At 36.4% G+C, this 12,692-nt stretch overlaps 1 protein-coding gene across 2 annotated transcripts in view; it reads right to left on the reverse strand.

Annotated features, from left to right (window-relative positions):
* C3H8orf34 (chromosome 3 C8orf34 homolog) overlaps positions 1-12,692 on the reverse strand; it is a 167,680-nt gene that overhangs the window by 20,902 nt on the left and 134,086 nt on the right. For both annotated transcript variants that reach the window (XM_055706091.1, XM_027811177.2), the window contains exon 11: positions 2,066-2,186. In XM_055706091.1, coding sequence (XP_055562066.1) covers positions 2,066-2,186 — 121 coding nt within the window. The remainder of the gene's footprint in view (positions 1-2,065; positions 2,187-12,692) is intronic.

Below are 12,692 nucleotides of genomic sequence, written 5' to 3' on the forward strand. Positions count from 1 at the left end.
CAGGTATCTAAATGACTGCCTAGTATTGGGTAGAATTAATAGGTTCCAGTGTACCTGGGAAGAGAACTGAAACAAGGAGACTTGCTGGTATCAGAGATACTTGAATTTTGCAAATGTATGAGACAAATAAGGCTAAGAAAAACCACAGCATTATTTCCTGAGGTCATCTGAGCTGATTCTTAATGGAAATAATGTTATAGCTTGTCTGTGAGGGGAATAATTGTCTCAGGTAGCACTGGTGTTATAATAGGACATGAATTATTAGGACCGGACAAGAGTCCAATGTCTAATAATTGGGCTGTTTTCTCATGAATTTCTCAGGTAGACGAAAATTACTGAATAGCAGAATGACTGAACCCCACGTTCAGTGTTACTGAAGTAACAGGCCCAAAGCCAAATCACAACAGCACTGCTGTGAGGGAAGACCTTGCAGGTCACACAACAGCAGACTGAATCTCTCTCAGAGACTGAGTGAATGTAGCTAGTTAGCTTACAGTCAATTAAGTATTTAAGTATTGCATATTCTATTGAATATGGTAATTATTACTGTCAGCTTTGCCAAGGGAGTTCTAAAGGAACTGCACGTTTCAGAGCATACTGCATACAAGAACAGCTTGTACAACCATGGAAGTGCAACCAGTTAGGACATAAATCAAAGCAGGAAGATCTTCAGCAGACCCCTCCTGAGTGACAACTGCAGCAACAGCAGGGAAGGCAAGTGCTGCCTCAGTGGCAGAGAGCCCTGGGGTAACTCAGGTCCCTGCTGTGCCACAGAAACCTGATGACCAAAGCTTGGCCTGCTGGTGTCCTGGCTCCCACTAGATGTTCCTGGCAGTTCCAGGTTGGAGAGAGGGCTCATGGATTTTTCAGTCTAGTCTGGCAGTGGCTATATCTCTAATAGCTACAGTGACTTGAACCTGCCAGAAAAAAAATAATAATTGAATGACAGTATTTCTGTTGACAGAAACAAAACCTGTCTAAAATATCTTCATTTGTAGATATCAAAATTTTTAGCTCTTGCTCCATTATGAGCAAAAACTTCTGAAGAGCCTCCCACATTGTGCTTGTAACTTTGTCTTCTTTCTTGCCTTCAGCTGCAACAGCCCCTAGACGGAAATGCAACAGCTGTACCTCTCTCTAAAGAGGATACAGCTCCCAAGCTTTTCACACCAGTATTATCGGTAGGATAGGTGTCAAAGTCTTCTAGAAAATCACACTGAAAGTGGCAAGTTCTCTGCCTCGCTCTCTGAACAGCTTGAAAGAAGGGTCAGATAAATTACATTTCTCCCTCCACATCACATATACAGTCTTTATGTTCCAGTTCTGCATTACTTTTCATAGAGTTGGCCCACAAAGCTCAGCTTTCATCATATGACAAATAGGATGCATAATATAGGACTACCACCGCTAACAGGTCTATGCCACACCTTGTAACTAAAGCTGAAGATAGAAAATATTGATTACAAAGAACAACAAATTTCAAACTATATCCTAGGATATCCCTCATTACCATCATCCCTCTGAAGCATATTTCCACTGAAAAAAAGGGGGGGGGGGGGGTTGTTTGACCTTTTAGAAATGGTTATCCCACCAAAGATGTTGCAGATGTTCCACTGCATGCAAGTTAACAGACTTGGCTAGAAGTCCCATGAATAAGGTGGGCTTTTCTTGCAAAGCAATCTGTTCTCAAGCTAAAGGTCCACTGCAGTCTTTTGTAAAGACTACTTAACTGTAGGTGAAGCATCTGTACCTCCTTATTGCGTAAGTCTTGGTAAAACGTGAAAACAAACAAACAAAAAAGGCGCATTATTAAGCTGTTAGACTGCAGTATATTTAACACAGTTTAATTACTGTATTTACTGTAATTAAAGCAAAGTTAATTACATCTACAAACACAACAATAATTGTGCTGGTTTTCTTCAATGAAGAAAAGGGGAAGTTTGAAGTTTTTATCTGTTTTCATCAGCATGTTACATAGATCAATTTTTCCTTTGTCTAAAATATTGGCAGAGCTAGCTGAGTGAATACTGCTAAGCATTTTATGATCCCTTGCTAGCATACATACCAGCTAGGTGTTTTTCCATGGTCTGAAGTTCTTTTGCTGCTAAGGAGTCCTTTAAAAGTTTCTGCCTTGGGGAACCTCCAGGTCTGACACCCATGGTATCCACGGTCCAAACTGTCTGAGACTTACACAGATAAAAAGAAAAGGGAGTGCTTTCAATCTAGTTTCACATTTACACATGAAACAATAAAAAAAAAAGCAGCGTCCTTGTTTAGAATAGTCTATCTGGTGTTTTTTATGTAGAATATATAACATTTTCTGCAAAATACTGCAAAATATCATCTCTTACCTTAAGTAACATGAACAGCAGGCATTACTTAAAATCAACAGTTTTAAAATAATTCATATATATAACTCTTGTTCCACGCTGAGACATCATAACAGGACAAATTCTTCAGTGATTTACATTCTGTGCAGTTCCAGTTACTTAGTGGGGGTTGCACTTACTTTAAATTACCATAGCATTTGGCACCATATCTCTGCAAAGCAGCACTTCTGGGAATATCTCAGAATTTCCTAATCAAAATTGCCAGTGCTGTTTTATCACTGCGAGAAGTATTCCTTTCAGGAACAGCAACTAAATCACCAGGGTAACACAGCAGTTCAGAAGGGATGCCAGCAAACAGACCACCTCCCCAGTCGCTTTACTCTTGAACTCTGTGGTAGTCAAAGTTATCTGCATTTTATGGAACCCACTCAATCCAGTTGCAAGAAATTATTTTAAAATATACTATGAGGTAAACTTGCTAAGTTTTTTTAATGCTTATTTGACATACACAAAAAATATGTATGACCAAGTGTGCAAGACTTGATCGTAAGAACAACAGACAAAAACATTAATTAAAGCATTCTTAACAGCCTATCTGAAATAAATTTTACATTATTACCTCACCAAAACATTTCATTTGTAGTCTAGGGGGTTTTGTTGATTTACCAGGTTTCCTAAAGAAACAAGGGTTATGCAATGGTCTCGTCGTCATTTACCCTTTGCTAATTTTTTAATCTTCCACTAAACGTCAAATATATTCAGAGAAGGGCCGTGGTTTCAAAGAAATTAGACTGATGTAATTTCAGGGAAAAGAATGATAGAGCAGAGGAGGGAGACTCAAACTGGTGACCCTGTTCAGAGAAGGTGTACAGGGCTCTGCTGCTACGCAGTAGGCTGGGCTGGAACTCTACCACCAGCAGATGTGCGTTCCTTAGCTGCAGCATGTTGCGGTACTTTTCTGGCTGGACTCTCACGTCGTAGGGAAAGGTGTACCACAGTTCAAAGGAAGAACATGAAAATACAGTTTTGGCATCATCTCTATTCATAAAAAATTTGCTTCAACCATAAACGCTAAATAAAACACTGTAGCTGCCTTCCCTTGTAGAAAAGTAAGCATAATTCTACAGAAGTAAAATGCTATATGGGATATATTCTGCATCATTTTTAATCTGTTCCAAATAGACACTGCCTTGTATGCAAGTGATCATTGTAAGCCATGTATCTTTAAAATACGTTAACACAGATTAATATTTATAAAGCAACAGCTATACTATAATGCTACATATGTGTACATAAAAAAGCCTAGTCATGTTTACCAGCATATAAAATAGTTTGAAGCTGCAAGTAATTCCATTATTCAACTCACAACGTTTTTAAAACACTAATGACATTTTTTGATTTGCCAATTGTTTTTTATATTAGTTCTGCTCTGGTTAAAGTTACCTGTATTTAATCACAGGTAAATACATGGGAACAGTTGAATGAAACAGTAAATTACTCAGAAGTGGAACTGATCCTGCAAACACATTTATTTCAGTCATACCACTAGACCTGACTTATATCACGTATCAGGAATAGTCACACCACTATTTCTCCAAGACATTTTGCGCATTTGTCACTTCAGTCCTCGTTGTGAAATCTCCATCCAAATCACAGTATGTCTTGTTGAGGTCACTACAGAATATTAATCTGCATTAAATTACTCACATCTCTAAATGTTTATTTCTAACAGATAGTAGTTACCCAATACCTATCTCTAGATGGAAGAATATTTTATTCTGTGAACAATTCCTGTGAAATAAACAAAAACTAAGAAAGAGATGGAAAGGTGGAATATAGCCTGTAACAAAGCTCTAATAGATATATTTAGATATACTCTTGTGCCCAGATTTTTATGGTGGAAAAAGGCAATTTTTCTATACATTTTATAGTGTACATTTGCATAGAGAGAAAAAACAGCAGGACTTCAATAATGACTAGGGGGGGAAAAACCCCAAGGTAATAAGGATGTATATACAATTTCATGCACAAATACAACTCTGAAGAAACATGGAATAAAAACCTGTCAGTGGTCTATGGCAATACTAGAAGATCAAACTACTCTTCTAATATTCTTAACTGACTATTCAAGTTTATCATAAGCAAATTACTACAGGTTTTCAGCAAGTCCCTAACCACCTAAAAATACAGACTTCCAAATGTTAGCCTGGTGACAGGCTATGCCTTATTTTCTGGAAATGAAATGTAGTTATCTTTCTCTTCTACAAACCTCTACCATTTCTTCTTACATTCTGTCTTTTCCTCTACTATACTTCCTTTCTTTATGCACAGCAATCATGTAAGACACATACAAAAAAGGTGACTGACTGAGTAAAGGCAGGTCTCTACTGCCGGTAGTACAATCTAAGAGAGAGAAAAATTATTCTTTAATGGTCGTCATCATGGTAGTGCTTTAGACATTTATAAAAATATGAGTAATGTTTAAATTAAATCACTTGCAATTAGGAGACACCAAATCACAAAGATCTTCAAACATCAGCAACACCTTTGTATGGTTCAGTACAGGTTTTTAAATCTTACATGTTCATGTGAAACATACAGATATGCCTGTGTATAAGCACATACAGGCCCACAAAGGCAGGTACACACATGCATTTAATAAATACTTGTGGCTGCCTTCATCCTGTTAACACCGAAATACAAAGATGCACAGAGTATGTGTTCAGTTCTGGATGTAGTACAGATGTATACATTATTTCTAAGAATAAATATTAATCTCGTATATTTGATTTAAATCAAATACATTTACATGTATTCAGTCTCTACCATTACATAGCTTTACGTTCAAGCTCCCTTTCAGATATACAGTTCCAACACACTGTGAAATTAATGTGGTAACTTTGGATGAAGTTTTACCCCAAATTTTCTAACTCTTCCTGTACATTTTTCTGTTCTATGTAATATCACAAGCTTATGGCATTTTTTCAGGCGATAGCTTCACAAAAGACTAGAACAGTACTGTAATACTATTTATGGAAGATGATGTATTTAATATTAGCAATTTAATTTTATGACAAATTATGTGCCTGTAATAGTGCCTTCCAATTAAACATTCACTTGATAGAAAATAATAATAATGATCTGGAAAAAATAAGGCACAACAGTTTATTAAGACATTAAAACTGTAGTGTAACCATTTTTTGTTCCTCCCCTGAAGCTAGATATTTCAGGGCTATAACCAACAACATTTTTTGAGGCAGACTCAGGTAATGTTTTTTTCTATTTATCTAAATAATACTGAACATAAAAAAATATTTTTTAACATCTTGTGTCTATGAGTTCATTTAAGCAACTAATGCATAAACACAGACAGAGGTCCTCAGTGTCTCCAGCACAAAGTTTATGCAACAGCCTTGTTCCTAAAAGATAAACACAGGCTGAAAGTACGGAATGTTATCAAGGAGGCTTTGGAAGCTTGTCAATTCAAATGTAAGAATAAATGAATCTATACAGCTTTAGCAGAATTCACTGGTGCCCTTCCCTCCACTGGATGAATGGCAGCAGTTCACATATGTCACTTAAGAAAAAGAATCAGGCTCGCCAGCCATTTATTTAAACCTTCTTATCCCACTTCATCAAAACCTATCCTTTTTCTACTGGCCAGGAATTGCAGAGATAAAACACTAATGGCATTTGGACTTTAATGATAATGACAGTAGACTGAAAGTAGTTGAAAAATATAGCATATATGTGTGAAGTATGTGCATAGAAGCAATTCCAACTCCTTCAGTATCTTCCAAACGACAATTGCCATTGACCATTCATTAAGCTTTATAAATATTAGCATAACATTTACAAACGGCTTATTTTCATTAACAAGACCTAAAAAATGAGGATGTTCCTGAAAGGCATCCTTGTCTTTCTAACTTGTAGAAACCTCAGACTTTGAGGGTGAGGCAATGCCTCTTTGTGCCAGAAATATGTTCAGACAAAGCACTCAGGATACATTTGTCACCATTTGAGGTCAACTGTGTGTCCATTTCTTAAGTTATTTTCTTTACGTATCATCATAATTTCTTCACATGCAACACATTCATTAATGCTTTTTTTTTTTACTTAGATCACTTAGCCAAATTACTGCTAAAATAAAAAATTACAAACCATAAAGCCAAAGGTAATCTCTCTCATCACTGGTTCCCTGAACTTCTGGAAAATACCATAACTTACTGGGAATGCCACAGTGAAACAGAAATACAATTAAGGAGGTGATGAATAAGAATAAGAGAGATTTTCCAAGATCACTCTATGTGCTTCAATCTGCAGCACAATGTTAGACAGCATACACCAGCATAGCTTTTATCTCTAAAAAAACCCTGTGCAAATGTTAATGCCTTCATCTCACCATCACACTGACTTGACATGGGCTGTGTAATACCCACTGACACCTGGGGAGTTCCACAGAGGTGCAACATTTCGGAATAACTAACGCCAAGAGGAAGGCCTCCAAATTACCTACTACATCACCTGGAAATCAAGTGCTTGATACAAAATAAATTACTCTTTCTTGTTGACCATAAGAAGTGTTAATAAATGAAGCAGCATTATATTTCTATGTCATTTTGGCCTGCTTCAGAGTAAAAAATCCAGGTACTCATATGCACATCCATGCACACAAACTCTTTTCAGGTGTGGGAACAGTCCCCAGCTCACAAGAGAAAACGCTTCTTCATTTTTAAAGACTATCTGAATTGCATGATCACAATGAAATGAGGAAAAGGAGGTGAAACCCATTTAATTAGTAATTTCCTGGCAAGCTGTAAATAAATGCAATGCATTTTGATTTGATTGAAAAGTTTGTCAACTTTTTATTCTACATGGTTGTGCTAATGAAGCGCAAATTTTATTGGTAACTTCAGGAGATGATACTGTAAAAAGACAACCACGCGTAGCTTTCCAACCTACCATTTCTTTGCTGAATAGCTTAAATATCTTAAATATACGTATTTGACAGAGATCCCTCTGTCAATCCCTGTTATTGAACAATTTGTTTGCAAGTGTCCCTCCTGCTCTGACCAAGCAGCTGGCAAGGACAGTTGTTATTTGTGCAGCAGAACTTTTTGTGCAATATTTTGCTTGAAGATTCTTCACGTTTTCTGTAAGAGTTCACCAAATGTTTAATCTTTCAGCTTCTGTAGTCTGTTCAAGGACATAAGGTGAGCTAGTCAACAGATCTTTTCGGTACTGCAAAATAATAAACCTCAGAGCTCCGCTGCAATATTGGCAGCCACATCTAATCCCCACCTTCCACATTAGGGCCTGTTCTACTTGAAATGCCATGTAATTGAAATTACAAGCTTTCTGCTTCCCATGGCAGTCAGCCAGCACATTTCACACTAAACCTTACACTACAAAAACGGTAGTTTGAGTTAACTTGCACATAGATTTTCTGTTTACAGGCAAGAAGGAAGGAGGAAATATATATGGGCACATGGGAATCACATTTGTTTCAGTTCCTGAAATGTAACCAAAATGATTTTTTTCTAAGTTCAGTCCTGTTTTATTTATTGTTATTTGTACTAATTGAATTTGTCATGCACAAGAAACCAAAATTTTATACAGGTAAAAACAAAGCACTCATTGATTACTTCTTTTAACATGTATTTTTTTTTAAAGTTCAGAAAAATCTTTCACATTAGAAATACCTTTTAGAGGATCAAATATTTTCAAATAGGAGTATATTCACTCCAGAAGACATCTGCCTTTCTGTCTGCCCCATGAAAGGTCTCCTTGGAAGCACCAACCACACACTGTATGCAGCACCTGCCGGTGGGGCTGATGGACGAAACCTGGGGGGCATGGGGCCCTTTCTGGAAGCAGTCTTTACCCCTGGGGGTCCGGGCAGGGAGCCGGGCAGCGCTGCCACCCATCACAGCGCTAGGCAGGCACCTGAGGGGCTCAAAGTGTTGCAATATGCAACATACCAGCAAAAAGAATACCAGCAGATAAGAAGTGAAAAAAAAAATTAAGTACTTCAGGTGCTCTCCAAAGTAAAAAAGAACTTTAAAAGTAAGAAATAATTATTCTACAAGCTGTATGTCCAAAATGCTATGCCTGCTTTATGGAATTTGTTTTACATAAGGAAGGTCTCAACCAAAGAGGTTCAAGGTATGTAATTCCAACTACTTACTTAACTACGTGCAGGAAATATCACTTAGTTCTCAAGAACATTGATACTATGTTCTACTATTTTGCATTGTTAATATAGCTAATAGTAATTAAACTTACACATTTGCAGGTTTTTTTGGACTAGCTGTTGAAGAGTTGCACTACTCTCATATTATCTGTTATTATTTTTACAGAAGATTCATAATGTGCCTGAATTTCCACATACTTACAAATGTCAAGTTGGATTTGAAAACTGTTGTATCAGAACACACTAATTTTGTGTGTCTAATATAAAAATATGACCTTTGTAATTCATACTAACTCACAGGCACCTCCTGTTGTTCCTGATGTGGCAGTGGAACCTTAAAATACTTATTTTAATGAGTAACCTGTTAAATGCTAAACAGTGACCTCAATCCAGTAAATAATTTCTAGATTTACTTAAATACTGAGGTTCAAGTTTAGAGCTGTTGATTTTAATTAAACTTGTACAAGTATTTAAGTTACTTCTCAGCATTGTTCCCACAGAAAATAGTGGGAAAAGCTAAGAAAATTTCTAACAATTACAATTTAAATCATGTATCACTGGAATATAGCAGCATTCAACATGTATTGATAACAAGAATTAAAAGCTTAATTTTTCCTTATGCATGAAGCCTCAAGTCATTTCACAAATTGAATTACTGTTAATGAATTTCTGTATTTATTACAGAAATGTATTTCCTTCTAGGAAAGCAACTGAAAAGTTCCAAAGCAGTAAAGAAAACAGGAGAAAATTTACTTAAAACAGAACACCTTTATAAAACAATTCATTAGAATATTTTTCTCACAGTAACAAAGAGCATAAACCCAAGGCAAATTCATGCAGGAATGCCTCTTGCAGTTGCACAACTTTTTTTTCCATAGTTCCTGTTACACTTGGATTGGTTTGCCTCGCATGGATGATTTGCAAAGAAAAATATACCATTTCATGTGTACATGCAAGGCAAGATGAGTGAATGCAAAGATTCACATAAAAAGAATGATAAGCATGAGTACTGTTAGATCCAGGTGGTAAAAACAGCAACTCAGGGGGAAAGCAAAGGCTACTCAATGTGAATTGCCCAGTGTATGTGCCCTCTGTCTTACAGTTAGTCACCGTAAATTTAGTAACTTTCCCTGATACCTTACATTTCCATTTCTGTCAGAATTCCAGCCCACCTAAGTTTTTCTTAGTATCACTTAGTTTTTTCTTAAAGCTTGCTAGAGAAATATTTATAAAACTCATTTACAGAAACATAAGTGCAAAACAGGACTCTCAGTTCACCACACTGCAAAAATCTCAAGAAAAAGCTTTGCATTTTACCTGTACTTTTAATTACATGAAACATTTGTCAGAAAATGAGCCCTTCAGTAAGCCAGGATCTCTAATGACAATTTGAATGCTTGCCTTCACTTCCAATTCTTGCAAAACACTTGGGAAGAGTGCTGAATCCTGTAAATACTTCAAACTGCTTTTTGCTACCTTTACTTGTTCATTCATTCAGTATGCATTGTTTGGGATTTTGCAGCAGCAAAAATGTAGGTTCTCAACTTTTCAAATATCAACTCTCTCGGTGGAAAATAAAAAGTAGCTAAAGATTCTATTAACAAAGGTTTAAAGGAAAAGGTCTTATTACAAAACCTTCCAGATTCTTCTGAAATAGAACAGTAAATACAAACAATGTGATGAGAAAATATAATCATAGTATAAATTAATGCACCATGTTACAGACATGGATGTCGCCTATCTCTTCTAAGTAGTGGCATCCAGATTGCTTTAGCCTTCACGTCTAAGCTCTTAGAAGTGGACTTTTACACTGGACATGAAAAAAAAACCCACACAGCTCTTTCCTTAAGATCCTTATGCATAATTCTTGCTGCTTTATGACACAAATTTCCGCAAAAAACTTCTCCTCTGAAGGCCAAGGCACTCTTAAAGAAAACGTGTCAAATACACACTAGTAGAGAGAAATTTATGATAATGATCCATTTAACCAGCAACCAACTCAAATTACCCTATTGAAATGCAGTACCAATATTAAGTATGGCACACTTTGAAACAGATGGGGAATTTTTACATGTGATATACACCTTCGAGTGAACGCTATGACACAATTTGTCCATTTTATGAGAAATGTCTGATCAACATCATATTTATTCTATTTTTTCCCTCCTCTTGTATCTCGTATCTCACACAATATCTGAAAATCATTTCAAGTCACAAGAACATGTTTTGGTATCAATTCTGAAGCAATTTTACAGGCCTATTTCTTATTGTTTTGAAGTATTTGTGGGAATCCATTACAAGAATGCATTTATCTTCACAGACTTCCTATAGAGGTAAAACTGAGGTTCCTCATATTTTACGTCAAGATTGTCAAAGAATAAGTCTCACTGGAAGTTATTAGCGGACCATGGAACAGATCTCTCTCTATTCCTTCAGAGCCCTAAAAGGCAACAACTGGATCACTTTTTTCTTTTTGAGGAGATACAGCTGTAGACAAACATAAAAAGATAGCTGAATGTTACTCTGAATAACAAGCCCTTTTAAAGAGATAAAAGTACGCAATCAACTAGGCACAGACTATTTAAGCAGAAGCTCTAAGATACAAAACGCAGAAAAACCCAAGAGCAGATGAACCAAGTTACTGGTTTATGGCTCCTTAGGAACTTAGGTAAACGAACTTTCCGGGAGCTCTGAAAAGTGACGGTAGCTGCCTTTGCCCTAGGGAGAGTTTGGGTGGGCAGAGCAATAGCTGCAGCTGCTCTTCTTGCCTTCTCTTTGCAGCACTGGCAACAGCCACAACAGCCGGTGCAGCTTCCAGGGATCCAGCCCAGACAACATTGCTGCCTCTGGCAGTCAACTGCTCAGGCAGCCTTACCGATGCCCAGAACTAGCAGAGCATGAAATGATATATGTAAATATTGTTCTGAAGCATGCACACAGAGAGCATATATATAAAATAATCAGTTGAAGGCTGTGTATTTCTGTAGCAAGATTTTGCTAATAAACTTAATGGTCATGTTTTCCTTGTATCTTTATTTTTCTGTTGCTCTTTCCCTATGTTATGTGCCTGCAGAACTGATGAATCAAAGCTGGCAGCTGCAGGTCCAAATCAGTAAGAAAAACATGGGTTCAGAAACTGCTGCAAAATTTTTTATACCCGCCTGTTCGGTGGTGAGAAGCAGGAAGGAGGCTTGAGAAAGAAGCTCAAACCAATGGCAACAGCAGTTCTGCTCCTTACTCCTTTTGCCCAATATCCACAAATGCTCTGTGAGTTTCTTGCACTCCAAGTTCTCAAAGAGCTTCAGGACTTGATCTGGCACTCCATATCCACCAACTGCTTTGGTAACTCTGGCTGGAAATCCTGTATGTTTAGTATTATTTAGCTTTATTAGTAGCACTTAATCAGCTACCTGAAAGACTGCAGGATCAGTCTGCATTGTTGTTTTTCTTTTTTCTTTAATACTGCCCTTTTTTCCTTAGCTAACAAATACTGAGCCCTTGTTTTCACTTTATCAACACTGAAGTGTGCTATAAAACAATATTACTCTGGTTGAACAGGAACTAATGGGCACTCTTACAGCTGTCTAAAATTTTGCAAAACCAAACACCTATTATCAAGTTAATTGCCTTAGAAAAAAAATCCAATCCCTTCTTTAACCTATACTCAGATTTCTGATGCAATACAACTAGTGCCAAAATACTGGTATTATTATTCTTTAAAAGATTAATTTATTATCAGTTATATTTTCCGCAAACTGCAAATCTGCACAAGTTTTCTTAAATTTCAAAATAAAGTAACTCATGAAAATATCGCCAAGCATAACATTGCATTTTTAAAATAATTATATAAATTAGCCATACATTTTAGATACCTCTTGCTTATTAGTTTCCAGGCAAATGTTAACAAAAAGCTAAATTATAATTGAGATATTATAATTTCATACTTCATAATGGAATTTAGAGTTTGAATTATTTTGTTCTCTTAATTTTGTAAAATTTAATATTATCTCGTAAAATGGATATTTGACTAACATTTAAGAAAATATGGACTCAGTATAAAATGACTGCACTTTCAATGGGAGCTACACATGGAAGTCCAAAAACATTTGGTTTTCTATGAGATTAAAATAATTTATTTCAAAATATCACCTGCCCTGGAATGAAAAAAT

This window comes from Falco cherrug, chromosome 3 (assembly GCF_023634085.1).
Source record: "Falco cherrug isolate bFalChe1 chromosome 3, bFalChe1.pri, whole genome shotgun sequence".
NCBI classification, from domain to species: domain Eukaryota; kingdom Metazoa; phylum Chordata; class Aves; order Falconiformes; family Falconidae; genus Falco; species Falco cherrug.